Genomic DNA, 18,942 nt, shown 5'->3' on the forward strand with positions numbered 1-18,942 from the left:
AGATAATTTTTTTTTTTATAGAATAGGAAGGCAGACGAGCATATAGGCCACCCGATGGGAAGTGGTCATCGACGTCCATAGGCATTGGCATTGTAAGAAATGTTAATCATCGCTCACATCATCAATGCGCCACCAACCTCGGGAACTAAGATGCTATGTCCCCCGTGCCTGTATTTACACTGACTCACTCACTCTTCAAACCGGAACACAACAATACCGAGTACCGCTGGTCTGCGGTAGAATATCTGACGAGGCACCCCCTCGTACCCGGACGGGCTCGCACAAAGCTCTCCCACCAGTAAAAATATATAGTATTGTCACCCCGACACCTCAACACGTGCCCCCCCCCCGCAGCTGAAGTGGTGGCTGCGCTCGGGCGGCGGCGCGGTGGTGTACGTGGTGGGCGTGCGCGACTGCGGCGCGCTGCGCGGGCTGCGGGCGGGCGCGCTGCGGGCGTCGCTGCGCGCGCTGCGGGACATGGCGCGCGCGCTCGGCGCCGCACTCGTGGGCGCGCGGGCCCGCCGCGTGGCACCGCGCGCGCCGTCGCCGAGGTGTACATCCGCAAGGTGGGCACGCCTGGAACTGGTACACCGAGGGGCCGCGAGGCCGCGATCGAGACGGAGATGGTTTGTCGATGTGTGCTTATAACGTTGCTATAGTACCCGCGTTCTCTGTTTTGGGAGATTTTCGGGACTTAATTAAAACTAAATAGGGTTATTAAATTTTACTTTTTAATGTTTATTATACATTTTTTTTAATTATAATATTTTTTGTTTTCCTCCTACACCCGAAAACCGTTGCATTGTTTGTTTTTGCTTCCGTTATCAATAGTACTTCGGCATCTTTATATGGTACTGGATTAGCGTTCTCCTCATAAAGAATGATTGCCACATATATTTCTATGTTACCCTCTTGACTCGGAATCTAATAATATTATAAATTCATGAAGAATGTTAAATCATGTTGTCGTTAGAAAACTATAAATAGGATAACGAATAAATTAAAATAACATATATACATATAACGAAGCTCTTTAGTTTATTAATGGACTCCGTATTTATTTGTTTCATTGTCGACGAGTCGATATTTTTTATCGAATATCGGGACTTTTTTTAGCCGATGCTTTCAGCACTTACATGATAAATAATTATAGGTTATGAATAATAAAAACTGGAAAATCATATTATCTTTAGGATTTTAATACGATATAAGGTTCCGTCATGCTATGGCATAAATAAACATCACTGAGAAACTATATTTTGAGACAAAATAGTTGTACTTACGCGTGAAAACACACGCCGGCAATTTTCTTCTTGCTGTCGCTTTAACATGAAATAATACGACACTGCACCATTGTATAACCATCGATATGATATAAGGATTGTTTCTCGGCCTTTACACTGGATTAGAATCGTTTTCTAACATAAATATAAGCGAAAATTGAACATAAAACACAATGAACGCACCAACTGTCAAGTTTGTTTCGCTACTTAAGTAACGAAACAAACACCAACACTGGTTACACGATAAGGGTCAAAAGATTTGATAATTCTATCTCTGTCTAAACCTGTCTACGCTACAGTACGTACTCGGTTCGCAGCTGGCGGACACGCAGCAGAGCGTCGAGCTGCGGGTCGCGGTGATGGGGGCGAACGAGGCGGGCAAGTCGACGCTCATAGGCGTTCCCACTCAAGGTACGTTCGTTATTATCTTGTTGAAGTCGTGAGTTCTAGTAACTAAATTAAATATTGAGTATTTAATTACAGGCACAAGGGACATAACATCTTAGTTCCCAAGGTTGGTGGCGCATTGGCGATGTAAGCGATGGTTAACATTTCTTGCAATGCCAATGTCTATGGGCGTTGGTGACCACTTACCATCAGGTGGCCCATACGCTATAAGAACAATCCCCCACCCACTTGCAAAGCCCGGGCAAACACCACTGCACTTTGATGTGCTTAATTAATGGGCACATTGTCAGGAGATCTGCTTTTATGGGATGAAGTATTGCTATGTATATCCATCAACCCGCATTGAAACTGCAATTTAGAGCTCCAAATCACAAGTGGAGGGGAGGGCTTAGCCCAGCAGAGGCGTTATTTTTTTATAATAAGTAAATAGAAAAGAAAAGTAAAAGTAAGTTGTACACTAGAAGTGAGCTTTGGAAGCATGTAAAGACATTGTTTGCGCCTGAACTCTCTCTAATTTTCATCCTGGGATTTTATGTAAATGTCTATGTCCCACGGCTGGGCTAATCCCTCCCTCTTCTCCCTTTGATGAGGAGCTTATTCCAATACGCTGTTCCAATTTAGTGGTGCTAATCTGGGTTTTAGCACGCTATCATAGGATCTACACGAATTATTGTATCTTTTGTTGGTAGTTCTAAAATAAAATAAAATAAAAAAATAAAAACAAGTACTAGCGATGACGGATATCCCAAATATCGTCGACGATCGCCAGAACAGGGTGGGCAAAATGCTACCGTCCGAAACCATGATACTGATAACCGATGGATCGTTCCCTATAATCCGCTCCTTTTGAAAATTTTCGATGCCCACATCAACGTAGAGTTGTGCAATTCAATAAAGTCAATTCAATATGTTACTAAGTACATTAATAAAGGCAGTGATCAAGCCACTTTCAGCATACAATCACCAAATGAAGTGGAAAAATATCAGTCTGGACGTTACATCTGCAGCTCTGAAGCTGTATTATCATTCGAAGTGCACGACCGGGCTCCCACAATTGTCCACCTTGCAGTTCATTTAGAAAATGGACAAAGAGTATATTTCACAGAGAACAATATACAAGAAGTTGTTAATAACCCGCGGGATACAACATTGACAGCATTCTTCAATTTATGTGCTCAAGATGATTTCGCGAAAACACTGACATATGACAGAGTTCCAGGTTACTATACATGGAACCAGAGTTCTAAAACTTTTCAACGGCGAAAACAAGGTACTGCGGTTGATGGTTTCCCCGGAAAGTAAAAAAAACGGATGCTCTTGGCAGAGTCTACGTGGTTCATCCCAACAACACCGAATGCTTTTATCTGAGAATGTTACTGCATATTGTAAAAGGCCCGACATCCTTTGCACACCTAAGAACTGTACAAGGTGTTGTTTACAATACTTATCAAGCAGCATGCAAAGCTATGGGGCTCTTGGAAGACGATTCTCACTGGGAAAACACATTATCAGAAGCAGCTGTTTGTAGTTCAGCTACATCACTAAAATATTTATTTGCCGTCATAGTAGTCTTTTGTCAAGTAACTGATTCTGTTAATCTATGGAATAAATTTCAAGAAAATATGGCCAGTGATATTCTGATTCATCAAACGAGACTTTGACAAAATAAAGCTCAAGATGAGCCACGATTAAACATCGATCAGAAAAAAGTATTCACTGCATTACTATCAACAATTGATAACAATGAAGGGAAATTGTTTTTCCTTGATGCCCCAGGAGGTACAGGAAAAACATTTTTAATCAATCTGCTTTTAAAAAAAGTGAGATCTATCGGAAAAATTGCGTTAGCTGTTGTGTCATCCGGCATTGCCGCTACGCTTTTGGAAGGAGGCCGAACCGCACACTCCACATTCAAGCTCCCGCTGAAAATCGCTACCGATGATAATAACAGCATCTGTAGTGTTTCTAAACAGAGCAATACAGGAAAATTGATGCGTGACTGCTCATTAATAGTCTGGGACGAAGCTACCATGTCAAACAAGACGTCTGTGGAAGCACTGGGTAGGACAATGCGCGATTTGCGCAACAAAAATTCACCTATGGATGGATGTACAATTCTGTTCTCAGGAGATTTCCGTCAAATCCTACCAGTTGTGACTCGAGGAACACGTGCTGACGAAATAAATGCTTGCCTAAAAAGATCCAACCTTTGGCCGCATGTCAATAAATTAGAGCTTAAAACTAATAAGAGGGTTTCGTCATCTTCACGTGAGAACAGGCTATTTCCAGAGATGCTGCAAAAAGTTGGCAATGGAGAGTTAACACAAAGTGAGGGAAGGATTGACCTAGAAATCCTTTGCGTTTTGATAGACAACATCCAAGAGTTAGTCAACAATGTCTATCCTGACATTGATAACATAAGTTATACGACAATATCTTGGTTTAAAGAAAGAGCGATTCTGTCACCAACTAACGAACAAGTAGATAAAGTAAATAACTTGATTCTTTCAAAGATTGATGCGCCGACGAAAATATACTACTCGGTCGATACTGTTCTCGATTTGGAAGAAGCTGTTCATTTTCCTACAGAATTTCTACATTCTTTGAACCCGTCTGGACTCCCTCCTCACAAAATGGTGTTGAAAGTAGGTTGTCCTGTTATTTTATTAAGAAACCTGAATCCACCTAAACTTTGCAATGGCACGCGTTTGCTGGTAAAATCATTGAAAACTTTCATAATAGAGTGCACAATACTCACAGGATGTGGTACCGGAGAAGATGTATTGATTCCCCGAATCTTTCTGATACCATCGGGTTTACCCTTCCAATTTAAACGTTTACAGTTTCCGGTAAAGACATCTTTTGCAATGACCATTAATAAATCGCAGGGTCAAACCTTCAACGTTGCAGGCTTAGATTTGAGCGTTGACTGTTTTTCACATGGACAACTGTATGTCGCTCTTTCAAGAGTGACCTCCAGAGAAAACATATTTGTATTGTCTAATGACAAGAAAGCTGTGAACGTTGTTTATAAAGACATTCTGTAATAAGTTGTAAAAATAAAATAAATAGTTAAAAATGTAAAAAGTAAATAAGTTAAAATGTAGTGTATGAATTTAGATATTCCAAAGATAGCAGGAAATCTTCATGGTATAGGGAAAGGGGGATTGTTTTACTCCAAATTTAACGCGTGCCACGGTCAGTAATGAATAAATCAAAACTACTTGATCGATTTTAATCACATAGGCTATATATTTTATACCCGTGCGAAGCCGGAGCGGGCCGCTATGTTTTTATATACAACGTTCACAGTTTTTCTGTAGTGTATTTAGTATCAGCATTGCACCCGTGCGAAGCCGGGGCGGGTCGCTAGTTATATAATAAAAAAAAAAATCAAAAGTAAATATTACAGTAAATACCTAGTACACCGTACTTGAGTTTTTACACATTTATTTAAATGATAATCATAGAATATAGTTAATTTCTGAGTCTATCAAATAGTTACGTTTACACATTTATTTAAATAACAATCTTGATAGGTGGGTTGATAATTTCAAGTTTTGATCAAATATTAAGAAACATTTAAAATGATACAATCACTTAATTAATCAATAGTTATTCCGTTAATGTCAGAAACACTAATAACGCACTTCACTGGTAATTACTACACTAATAAACTAGATATCACTTCATTCTTATTTGGACGTACATTGTGTCAAGCTTAATGAACTTGAGCTACCGTTTGCCGCCCTCGGGATACGGCCTGCTCATTAACATCACATAGTCGAGATAAGCTACCGTTTGTCACCATCGGAACACGGCCTGCTCATACGTCACATAACGAAGCTACCGTTTGTCACCATCGGAGCACGGCCTGCTTATACGTCGCATAATGAAGCTACCGTTTGCCACCATCGGGACACGGCCTGCTATTCGATTTTACTCTTCATTTCATGGGATTGAAATGATTTATTTATTCAAATAATCTTAACATGAGCAAATCACAAAATAAACTAAATAGGAACTAAAAAAACAAAATTAGCACAAATAAATGAAATCAGAATTAGCGATCACCAATATTACGAATAGCACTTGAGAGCACAACCACACAACCGTCTCGCCCCGGCGCCGATGCAAAAAGTGAAGCGCCGCACGGTATTTTTCCTGGACCAATTACGATGATGCCCATTAAAATCTCCTGCAATTATAGTCTTGTTATTAAACTTAGAAAAAAAACCATTTCAGTCTCGAAAAGAGGTGTTTGAACTGTTGGGGGCAATGTATAGATACTATATTTTCAATGTCACCGCACTTAAATATTTTAACATATGTATATTCAATTCCTGAGTTCGAATTATTCAAATATTTTTGTTGAGCTTTTATAGACCAATGTGTTATTATAGCTACTCCTCCAAATCCGTCTCTGCGATCTGATCTAGAAATATTATACCCACTTAAATGACAATAGCTATCCGGATCTAACCAAATCTCACTGATTAAGGCAATATGGATTTTTTTCTGATTTAATATTAGTTCGAATTCTGGTATCTTTGGTCGTAGACTTTGAGCATTCCATTGGAGTATGTTTATAGATTGTGAAATATTGTTCCTATCCATATTGGCTATTAATCTCACTATAGCCGATAATACAGCTTCATAAATTATACTTAAGCATTTTTTAATCTTTTCTTCCCACGTCAAACCACTATTTAATATTTTATCTTTTAGCATTTTTAGTACTGATTTCCATTCAACAAATCCTCGCTCATCTTTGTATGTATTCCCTTTTTTTCCATACCATAATTGTTAAAATCCATTATTTCAATATTATCATCGTTTTCGACGTTTGCTATTCCGGCCTTCCTTAGTTTTTTCTTTTTTGATTCTTTTAATTTTGTTTTTGGTGACTTCAGCGTATGATCTTGTGAGGTTTTTTATCTACGGTAGATTCTTTTAAACCGTTAACTGTAGACGAATCGTTAGCTTTATTAATTGTTGGAAATGCTTGACATCTTGACATTTAACATCCGCCTGGCTTGTTACCACCGTAAGCATGGTGAAAAACTCGTGAAGTGGCTTGCAGCCACGTTTCGAGGTCAGCCAGCGTACAGCCAGTGCCCGAGCGAGTATTGCCGCGATGGGTGTTGGTCCAGTGGAGACGGCTGTTGAACCAATGCCGGGGGAAACTGTATTGACCTGCTGGACAGGGATACCTGAAGAAACGGCTGTTCCGCTGGCCGCCCGTGGCAAAGTACAGGGGCCCGAGCGTGCCTAACCAGCTCGCGAGGCTGCCCCACCAGGCCACGCATAATCTCGGGGTGGACCGTCGTGCCGGTTGGTGATCGGAAGGTGGGGTCCAGGGGCCACTTCCGGGGGGGTTCGGGGGCCCTTCCGTCCGGTGGATCAGTATATTTTCCCTTTTGGCAACCATTTGGGGAAACACGCCTCCATACTTTGCCCGACCCTATCGTGGCAACACGTCGTACGCTTCACGTCTCTTTTCCTTATTTTCCGAAATGGTAGCGCAACTAAGAAATAACGGTCGTTCAGCGGTGCACACCCTCACCATACCCACGCTGTTTGAGGTCGAGTTCTCTAACATCCGAGGACTCCACGCTAACCTCAACGCTGTCCACCACCATCTCGAGACAGCACGGCCAGCAATGTTGTTTCTCACGGAGACGAAAATACTCCGCCCTGCCGACACCAGCTACCTTAACTATCCCAGCTACATGCTTGAAGAATCTTTCAAAGCGAAAGCCGGAGTATGCTTGTTCGTCAGGGTGGATGTTTGTTGTCACCAATTGCGCTGCTTGGAGGACCCCTCCTTCTCCATGTTGGTGGTACGTGTGGGCCTGGTTCGTCAGAGTCGAGTCTACGTGTGCCTCTACAGATCCCACAATGGTGACTTGGAGACAAGCCGATTATTTGACCATCTTAGTCGGGTGGCAGATGCTGCGCAAGAGCAGTTTCTTAACGCGGAATTGGTGTTTTTGGGGGATTTTAATGCTCACCATGAATCATGGTTGAAATCCCTCAAAACTGACCATGCTGGAAGAACTGCTCATGCTTTTACTCTCACACACGACTTGACCCAACTGGTTGATCAGTCCACCAGGATCCCAGACATTGATGGGCAAGCGCCTTCTCTACTGGATCTTCTGCTGACTTCTCACCCGGTGGAATATCAGGTTGTGGTTCAAGCTCCACTTGGTTCTTCGGATCACGGCCTTATATCTACCAAAGTGCCACAGGCCAAGCTGCCGCCATCAGCGGTATGCAAACGTCGCGTTTGGCACTATAAGTCGGCAGATTGGGACATTATGCGCGATTACTATGCGTCAGTCCCTTGGAAGGAACGTTGCTTCAGTGGGAATGACCCGACAGCTAGTGCCGCTGCTGTTGCTGATGAGATCATGTTAGGAATGGAATACTACATTCCTACCTCAGATCTCATCAATAGGGGTACGCGTAACCGTTGGTTCACTCGTGAATGTGCCGACGCTGTATCATCTAAGCAGGCGGCATATCGCGCGTGGATCAACGGCTGCGTTAGCGGGGCATCTAACATTGACTCACTGAAAGCAAACTACAATAAAAATTCCAAGTCTTGTAGGAAGGCATGCACGAGAGCGGATGCACAGCGCATTGTACAGATTGGTCATGACCTTATTTCGCATCCTAGGGGCTCCCGTAGCTTCTGGCGTCTGACCAAGTCTGTGCAAAACAATTTCTGCCAACCATCGCTGCCACCGCTCAGAAATCCGGACGGATCGCTAGCTCACAGTCCGCAGGAGAAAGCCGATCTCCTGGCTAAACTCTTTGCCGACAACTCCGTGATCGATAATTGTAGTGCGCTGCCACCAACAATACCTTCATGTGGCCACACGATGCCTGGCATCAAAATCAGGCAACGTGATGTGCGTGCGGAGCTGCAATCACTTGATATACGGAAAGCTAGCGGTCCTGATGGAATACCAGCCATAGTGCTGAATCCTAAAATAGAGCTGTCTCCTGTGTTAACGCGCTTGTTCGAACTTTCTCTCTCTTCGGGATGTGTGCCGGAGGCTTGGAGAAGAGCTAATGTGCAAGCGGTTCCCAAAAAAGGGGATCGGTCTGACCCGGCAAATTATCGGCCAATAGCTATCACCTCAGTACTTTGTAAGGTGATGGAACGGATTTTAAACAACCAACTGATCCATTACCTAGAAGATCACTGTCTAATTAATGATCGTCAGTACGGGTTTCGACCAAAACGGTCCACAGGTGATCTTCTAGCGTACGTAACACACCTCTGGGGTGAAGCTATCGACAAGCATGGAGAATCGTTGGCTGTCAGCCTCGATATCTCCAAGGCTTTCGACAGGGTCTGGCACAGAAGTCTTCTCTCCAAGCTGCCGGCATATGGTCTGCCTGCTCAGCTATGCACCTGGATTGCCAGCTTCCTACACAAGCGTAGCCTTCGTGTTTTAGTTGATGGTTGCGCTTCACAATTCTATGTAGTGAATGCTGGGGTCCCCCAGGGATCTGTGCTATCTCCGACACTCTTTCTTTTGCATATCAATGATATGCTCTCTCTTGGGAACACACATTGCTATGCAGACGATAGTACAGTGCATGGTGGATACCACGGACGCGCAGTGGCTGGGCGGGCGGAAATTGAGGAGAGGCGGAAGGATCTTGTCATTGAACTCGATAGGACGTTAGAGCTCATTGCCAAATGGGGTTCTGATAATCTTGTTGAGTTTAATGCCAAGAAAACACAGGTATGCGCTCTCACAGCGAAAAAGTCACCATTTTCCCCTCTTCCCTCCCTCTGTGGCACACCGCTGATGATACAAAGCAAAATCGCCATGCTGGGGATGAACGTTCGCTGCGACCTTAGTCCAAGGGATTACATCGAGGCTATTATAAACACAGCTTCACGGAAACTCGGAGTTCTGAACAAGGTGCGGCGTTTTTTCACGCCACAACAACTGTGCCTGTTATACAAAACACAGGTACGGTCTTGCGTTGAATATTGCTCGCACCTTTGGGATGGCTCCGCTAAGTACCTACTTGAGGCCTTGGACCGGTTGCAGCGACGTGCCGTACGCATTATTGGCGACGTAAAGGTCACAAACACCCTTGAACCTTTACAATTGCGTCGTGAGATAGCAGCACTGAGCGCTTTCTATCGACTGTATCACGGCGAGTGCTCTGAGGAATTATTCTCTCTAATTCCTGCTTCCCCCTTCCTTCTTAAGTCCACGCGAGCTGGTTCTCGATGTCACCGCCTAACTGTGACATCAATTCCATCGCGAACAAAGAAATTTGGCAACTCCTTTCTTTGTCGCACTTCCAAAAAATGGAATTCCTTACCAGCTCACGTGTTCCCCTCCTCTTACAACCCGGGTTCTTTCAAACGAGGCGTGAAGAGGCAACTAGCGGGCCGGCAAGGCGGGGACGGCTAGTACAGAACATTCTTCCCAACTGTACTGACCGTCGTCGCGTTTGGACTCTACTACCACTTACCATCAGGTGGAATAGTCATTTGCCATCCCGGCGCACATAAAAAAAAAACCAATAAATGGAAGTATATTTTTAGTCATTATCGATTCGACTACGAAATGGATTGAAATTTTTAGAATGACAAAAATGAACGCATCAGTTTTAATAAAAGTTTTAACCTCAACCTTTGCAAGATTCGGTTTACCAAAGGAGTTAGTTTCAGATCAGGGTCCTACTTTTACTAGTTTAAGAGTTTAAACAATTTTTAATTCAAAATGGTATTAAGCAATTTTTAATAATAATAATAATAATAATAATAAAAATTTATTGCTTCAGATAGGTCGTACATTACAAAGTAACTCTTAAGAAAAAACGTACATATTTTTATGAGATACAAATTATTCATACTGGACACATTTTTCTAATTTACCACTCTTTTTCATTGACGACCGTATCGCAATTGGTTGCAAGCTCAGCTATGTGCTGTGCTATGCCCAGCGCTGATTTTCAGCTTGCTCCTTCTATATTCAGTTGATTTAGTTGAGAGCGCCGCACCGTTCCGTATCATATTAAAATATAATGAAATCAAAAAAAAACAAAAACTGATATAAAAGCAAGTAAAAGAAAAACCAGTGACATAATTATATAGCACAAAAAGAAGTAAATAAGCAATTTCTCCAGGTCAATAACTACATTTTAAAGCTGAACATTAATAGAACAACCAAAAACTTAATACACGCACGCACATCTTCGCATCATAACAACCATAACTCTATGTGTACGTCATGGCTAGGACAATTGAAACTATGACTAAATAAAAATAAAGAGAAGTCCAAGTTTTTAGGATTCTATTCTTTCATATTTTGCTTCATTCGCATTAATTTGTAAAGTTTTTGTTACGTAGCCACTTCTACTTGTAGACGAAGGTAATATTCTTTAAGGCATTTTTTTAAAATTACAATTGAAAAATGACATTCACGTAAGGGAGGTGGTAGGTTATTCCAAATTTTTGCTGCAGCATATTTGAAAGAACCTTTAAATCCTACTGTCTTATGTTTAGGAATTAATAGTTTAATCTTCTCATTTTCTCGGACACTCCTATCTCTTCTATTCTCTAGCCAGTCAAGCTTTTGATATAAGTAATTTGGCTTTTTGCTCCGTACAATTTTATGTAAAGATACTGCTAGATGAAGCTTCCTACGTGATTTCATGTTTAAAATATTGTGACAATTAATGAAAGGAGCTACATGTGATCTCTTAGGAACGTCAAAACAAAACCTAGTGCAAGCATTTTGAACTCTTTGTACAGCTTTTTCGGTCTCCTTCAATAATCTGGGACCATACACTGTGTCACAGTAATTAAAAATCGATAAAATAAGTGACTCAACCAGGGTAACTCTCACTTTCTCCGACATGAAAGGTCTCAAACTATATAGAACTTTTAATTTATAAAAAGCATTTTTTATTTTCAGATTTAGATGTTCTATAAATCTGAGATTTTCGTCAACGTATAGACCAAGATTTTTAGCAACTTTTACTTGTTCTAAAGATTCATTGCCTATTTTGATCTGTAAGTTGTGTCCCTTAATGCATTCACGTTGATGTTTGCTGCCCAGTACCATATATTTTGATTTATTCGCATTAAGAACTAAATTATTTTTTTCCGACCACTGAGATATATGTTCTAAATCATTATTTATAAAATTTACTGAAATGTTTGTATTTTTTGGATCAAAGTGTAGATATACCTGAGTATCATCTGCGTACTGATGTATCTTACAGCTATTTAACTCGCGACTTAAATCCACTGTATATATGATAAAAAGGATTGGGCTTAGACTTGATCCTTGGGGGGTTCCACGTGTGTTAGATTTAATGTGCGAAATCAGCGGTTCCTTTTGTTCAGAACTTTCTATAGAAACATACTGTTTTCTTCCCTTTAAAAAAGACATGAACCATTTACAGGCATTGTGTGATATTCCATAGTAATATAATTTTGCCAACATAAGTTCAATATTTATACAATCAAAAGCTCTTGAAAAATCTAATAAAACGAGTATACTTCCGTTACCATTATCTGATGCCGAAAGAATATCATCTGTTACTGCTGATAACGCAGCGGCCGTTCCATGAGCTTTTCTAAAGCCAGATTGATGTTCTGGAAGTATGTTATGTGTTTCCAAGTAGGTTGTTAGTTGCATACATACGATTTTTTCTATAATTTTTGACATAACCGGAAGAATGCTGATGGGTCTTAGATCTTTATAGTTTTCTACTGATGTGATTTTTGGTAAAGGTATTACTTTTGCTATTTTCCATGAGTCTGGAAACGTGTGTGTTTTGATAGATTGATTAATGATATAGGTAATAATATCAAGCGTAACAGGCAAGGTTAATTTTATCATAGTTATTGAAATGTTATCATGCCCAATTGCATTTGAAGAGATGTTGTTTATTATGTTAAGTACTTGCTCTTTCGAGCATTCTTTTATGAAAAATTCGGTGTTCGAGTCTCGATTCGTTGTGAATTGAGCTAGTGTCTTTAAATCTGTGATTTCATTGCCTGGCAATGTCATAAAAAAATCGTTAATTTTGTCTGGTTCTTGCAAATGAGGTGGTATACAACCTGAATTGCCCTTGCCTAAGGGAGAAATTTTCTTAAAATGTTGCCACATTAGAACTGGTCTATTGGCATTTTTATTCACATAGAAATTTATATAAGCTTTTTTTTCTCTTTTTATACTTGCATTGGTAAAATTTTTGAACATTTTATAATATGACCAACTTGCATCATTTTTACTATTATGGGCTTTTTTTAGCGCCTCATCCCTTTTTTCCATCATTATTTTAATAACCTCGGTAATCCATGGATAAGAATTGTTTTTTATTTTTATGACTTTAACCGGTGCGTGTTTATCAAATAAATTTAATATTTCACAATTAAACTTTGCTACCATCTCATTGATGCTTTCAGATTCTTTGATTTTATTCCATGAAATATTTTTCAAATCTTCCCCAAATTCTTCCTCGTCTATATCATTAAAACATCTTTTGGTAATTGATTTTACCCCATCTTTTTGTTTTTTTATGTCAAAGTCTGCTAGTATTAAGGCATGGTCACTTAAGCAAGGATTGTGAATTACTTCAATTTTTGTACACAGCATTGGGGTGTCTGTTATTATTAAATCTAAAAGTGTTGCTGATGTCATAGTTATTCTCGTAGGCTCCTGAACTAACTGTGTGTAATTTTGTTGATCTAAGGACCTTAAAAATTCTTTTGTGTCGTTTGAACTACTATTTAAAAGGTCAATATTAAAATCAGTTAAGAGACATTGAAAACTGTACGCTGACAGGGAGCTCAAAGTTTCACTTAATTCTTCTATAGAGTTTCCAATATTTTGTGTTTCCGGCCTATAGACAGTCCCGATGGCTAAGCGAAGCCCTTTGTGTTGTAACTCAATCCACATTTGTTCTAGAGACGTTTTCGGATGTTGTATGATGTGAGTCCTGATTTTTTTTTTAATATAAAAACCAACACCACCTCCTCTTTTCCCTGTAGATCTGGGTATATGTTTAAAAATATACCCTGGTATTTGCAGCAGAGATATGTCGTCTCCTTCTCTAATCCAGGTTTCGTTTATGGCCAATACATCAGGCGAATGCTTTTCTATAGAAACTAAGAGTTCATCTCGTCCCGTGTTGAGTGATCTAACATTGAGCAAACTAAGTCTTAAATATTCCGTCATGTGATTGCTGCCTTGCTACCTGTTCCCCAAACATAAATATATAAGAATTTAAATTTGTTTATAATTTGAGTAGTTAACATGCCCTTGTTCATACAATAATTCAATAACTTAGATCTTCTTGATATAATAATTGTGGGTATAATAATATAAATAAGCATATTTGTCGTCTTTCCTATTGTTATGGTTATTATGATTACACGAGTATAGTGCAGTTTTAAATATACATAGAGTGAATGTGCATTTATTAATAATAATAATAAAAGTAAACATAAGACAAATAAAAACACGAAAAGTAAAAGTATGAAAAGAGTTATCGATAAAAACGAAGTTAATATGTAATTTAAACGCAACATCGGATCAAACTTGATCAATCCTAAAAATACGAAGTATATCTGATTCGGATTTGATTCTGATACTCGGTTTACCTTCGTTTTGTCTTGTATATATTCTTCCTTCTCGTGTCCAGATAAATTTCCACTTAGACGTTTTAGCCGCAATTCGCGTCTTTTTGAATAATTGCCTGTTAGTTTTTGTCAGGCGTTCATTGACGTAAAATTTTCTAGGATTGCCTGGAATATTCATATCTGCTGTGTCTGCACCACGCCGGATACGTGCCGCTCGTAGTATGTCATCTCGTAGAGTCTTCCTCGATAATCTCACTACAATTGGGCGCGTTGCGTTTTCTCCTTCTTTTGAACCGTGTATAGGTCCTATACGCTCTGCCCGCGTGATATCTTGTTCATCGATTTTAACGCTGAGTTTTGCGGCTATGAGCATCACAATATGATAAGGATTTTCACCTTTGCTTTCCGGAATGCCGGTGATATCGATGTCATTAAGTAATAAATCTTGTTCCCTCTCATTAAAGTCTGCTTTGAGCTGGTCTACTGTTGCTTTCAGGGATTCATCGTTGTTGATACTATGAGTTTCGAGTCGTTTTTCTAAGCATTCCAATCTGTTCTCGATCCCATCTATTCTTTCATTACATACTATTATACTAGACGATATACATGCCATTTCATTCCTAAATTCTTTCAGCTCATTACGAGTAGCATACAACTCTTCTTTAATACTTTTCAATTCGCTTATAATAGTTGATTGCTCTGACACTGTATTACTGGGAGACATAAAAACGTCCATGTTCGAAGCTGGCTGCCTAACGTCTCGTAAGGTATTACATTTTGCGGGGGTATCGTCGCTATTTCTCCTTGAAGTTTTTGACTTACAATCCATACATGTCCAATTAATAGGTACTTTTGATTTCTCTGATAACCCAATACAAGCAAGATGGTTTAAAGCCCTGCATTTGCAGCAAGAAGCGCCATCTCCTACAGCCATAAATTTTCCACACGTAACACATTTAGGCATCTTTTTTGTTATTATTGACTCCGTAGGTATAATTACAATGTCTTAGCAAACATTCAATCGTTGCGCTTTAGCACAGCGCGCGGTCAATGACCTTTGCCGGCGATGACACACTCACGCGTCCTGCACTGATTGCACTTATTAACTACACGTTATATTTTAAATTTTTGTTAATAGTTTATATCACTTTCAATTGTACTGTTTTTGTTCACTATGGTTTAATTCTTGCTTTATATTTCTCAAACTAATAGTTAAACATAATTTTTTAATGTAATATATTACTTTACTGATTATTTTAAATAAAAAACTAGGAGGCAATCCGTATACACATGTTACGCTCGGCGCTTCCTCGACTCGACTCAATCGACTTCGACTTCGACTCAATCGACTTTAAGGTGCAATTTTTTCACCGATTTATCACCCATCTTCGAACGGAGCTGCGGAAAGTGCTGCTAAATTGAAAAAATGTGAAAAAAAGCACAACGAGATAAGGTTGATGTAGATTTAGCATTACAAACCTTTTTATTAGCGTATCGGAATAGTATTCACAGTACTACAAGTGAGAGTCCGGCTATTCTTTTACAAAGACGCTCGTTACGATCTAGGCTAGATTTAATGCGTAGCGATGGATTATGTAAGAATAAAGTTCGGATAGAACAGGGTAATCAGGTAAAGCTAACTGGTAGAACTTCACGTAAATTTAAAGATGGGGAGGCAGTATGGATGAGGATGTATAGCGGTCCTGATAAATGGTGTAAAGCTACTATAATCCGTAGTGAAGAATCGCAGAAATATATAGTTGACTATGGAAAGGTCAGATATCAAAAAGACACGATGACCAGATCAAAAAAAGAACACCAAATTTTTATTTTCCTAGCCCAAACAAAGAGTGTAATGTGGTTAAGGGTGAGAATGCTGTCACGATATCACGACCAGTAGGAGATGGCGGGTTAGATTTAATTGGTGGTAGTAGTAACGACAGTTCAGCACCCTGTCCAAATATAGCTAGCTCCACAGGTAGACCAAAACGGAAATGTGTACCAATTGTAAGATACCCAAATTAGTTATTTAATATGTTATAGAAGATTTTTCTTTGTGTTATGTTTTTGAAGTCATGTGATGTGTTGTTATTTGTTTTCTTAATATATATATAATATATAATTAAGGCTAAGCAAGATTAATTGCACTTTTAATTATATGTAATTACAGCGTGCATTTTATTAATTTTGTATTAACTGAATGACCAATATATTACATTAATTACATTTTATAATCATTAATAAATAACATATTATGATAACAATAAATTAAATTGAATTAAATTAGAAATTTGTTGTACTTAGTATTCATAATAATTTTAATTGAAATTAGTTAAATGTTAATTTGAACATTATTGAAATATAATCTAGGAGAAAAAAAGTATATTTTATGGTCAAGAATGTCAAACATAATAGAGAAAAACCACAACAATTTAACAACAAAACAACAGTTTAAAAAATATATATATTTAAAAAAAATACAATTAATTGGAACTAACTAAATTAAATTAAATTAGAATAATGTCAAATCATATTTTATTTTAAAAAGCATTGAGTTTTTCAAATACATAATATAAATATCTCAATAGAATTTATTATAATTTCGGCAGCTATGGCTATCGCAAGGATGAATAACGACCACAATATCTTTCTTGAGTGGAGTGAATCTTTAGGTCTTAATGTCAAACCCTAGCTAACCTCAAGCCATCATTATTAGCAGCCGGAAACAAATATCAAAAGTCAACTGGTCTTCCTTACCATCCATAATGTTTGACAATATCTATTAAATTTGTGAAAATTCTTAGCTGGACTGTTTGCAGCTCTGAGGTCTTTGCGTTGTCTTCAACATTTTCTTTTAAATAATGCTCGCACAGATCTACTTCTTCCTATTCTTGATTACGCTGATGCAAGCTTTGTAGCATTAACCGAAGACGAATTCAATAAAACTGAGACTTCAAAATACTTTTATTCGATTTATATATGGATTAGGCAAATATGACCATGTTTCACAATTTCGTTTTCATCCAAATTGGTTACCTATCTAATTATCCTTGCTAGTAAATGCACATCCTCTATATTCCATACTGCGAGTGTTCACTCTTTTACTCCTCCTTCATCACTTGATATTCATTAGAAGATGACAACGACAACTCAGTGTTTTTATTTATGTGTTCTGTGTTTTGTTGCGCGATGACCGTTGTAATAATCTTTGACGTATGTGCGAGCTACTCGAGCACATATTTGCTATATTTGGTCCGTGATGGACCGATGACTCTTTTAATTCAACGAAATCACATTTTAAGCTGACGATGCGATTTTCTAGATTCGTAATAGTTGTTTATATCTTCGTGTTCGCGTTGTTTTCTTATGAAAAATGCATGTCTGTCCATAGTTGTTAAATTTATTAATGAGATCTTCTGGTGATTTTTGTTTTTTCAATGTTGAATTAATTGAATATTTCTATACTGGTGGTAGGGCTTTGTGCAAGCTCGTCTGGGTAGGTACCACCCACTCATCAGATATTCTACCGCAAAACAGCAATACTTGATATTGTTGTGTTCCGGTTTGAAGGGTGAGTGAGCCAGTGTAATTACAGGCACAAGGGACATAAAATCTTAGTTCCCAAGGTTGGTGGCGCATTGGCTATAAGCGATGGTTGACATTTCTTACAATGCAAATGTCTAAGGGCGTTTGGTGACCACTTACCATCAGGTGGCCCATATGCTCGTCCACCTTCCTATTCTATAAAAAAAAAAAAAAAAAATACCTTTTCCACCAATAGAGTGTAATAAAATTGCGATTTTTTTTCTTTTCACACTCCTTATGTGGATAATAAATATAGGAAATGTAGTAGCCACTTCTCTAAATTTAATTGTTATTTATTTCGTGGTTTATAAGCAACTTCGGTAGGAAAAACGTTGAATTTTTAACAGCCATTTTAAAACTTTTGACAGGAGCCGAAACGAAATTTAAAGTTTTAACATATTAAATAAAAAGTTAATGTTCACAGCACGCATTTATAAAACCGTGTATTATTATTATAATTGATCTTTTAGGCTTTGCTAGGCACGCAGTCTCGAGGTGGACTGTCATGAAAGATATAATATGAGATCATAAAGATACACTCAATACGTATGCAATATTAGTTTGATGTAAAAACTGAACAAAAAAACACTGAAAACTCGAAATTGTTAACAAAACTTTTTGATTGTGACAATTGTCACTTTTACGCAGTTGCGTTTGACAGTGCGCGTGCGGTTCCTACAGATAATAATTTATTGATTTTTAGTTGTGACCCAAAACTTTTAATAAATAATTAGAGAAATGGCAAAATAAATATATTATAACGCACAAATATCTATTAGACAAATTATAAAAGCAAAAGAGTATATTAAATTAATATTAATCTCATTACAGTTTGACCAAAACTATTTAGGAGGTTAACGTTGTAGCAGTAAAATAAAACTTCTTGAGAACGGTAGAACTGGTGGATTATGGTGGAATAATTTATTAAAAAACGGTACGAGTATATATAGAAAATGTGAAGTAAAAATTCAACCAATCAGAATAGAAAGAAAAATATAAGTTGTAAAAATAATATCAAATGCGCGC

General features: G+C 38.6%; 1 protein-coding gene across 1 annotated transcript; it reads right to left on the minus strand.

The window, feature by feature from the left end:
- Positions 1-14,284: 14,284 nt before the first annotated feature.
- On the minus strand, positions 14,285-15,067 carry LOC126779831 (uncharacterized). Its single transcript, XM_050503950.1, has one exon. The coding sequence runs from the start codon at positions 15,065-15,067 to the stop codon at positions 14,285-14,287; it is 783 nt and encodes a 260-aa protein (XP_050359907.1).
- Between the last annotated feature and the right edge of the window lie 3,875 nt (positions 15,068-18,942).

The sequence above is a fragment of the Nymphalis io genome, chromosome 30 (genome assembly GCF_905147045.1).
Source record: "Nymphalis io chromosome 30, ilAglIoxx1.1, whole genome shotgun sequence".
Taxonomy (NCBI): domain Eukaryota; kingdom Metazoa; phylum Arthropoda; class Insecta; order Lepidoptera; family Nymphalidae; genus Nymphalis; species Nymphalis io.

Excerpts from the sequence above, each read along its gene's own strand:
- LOC126779831 (XM_050503950.1), bottom strand. The coding sequence starts at position 15,067 with ATGGACGTTTTTATGTCTCCCAGTAATACAGTGTCAGAGCAATCAACT.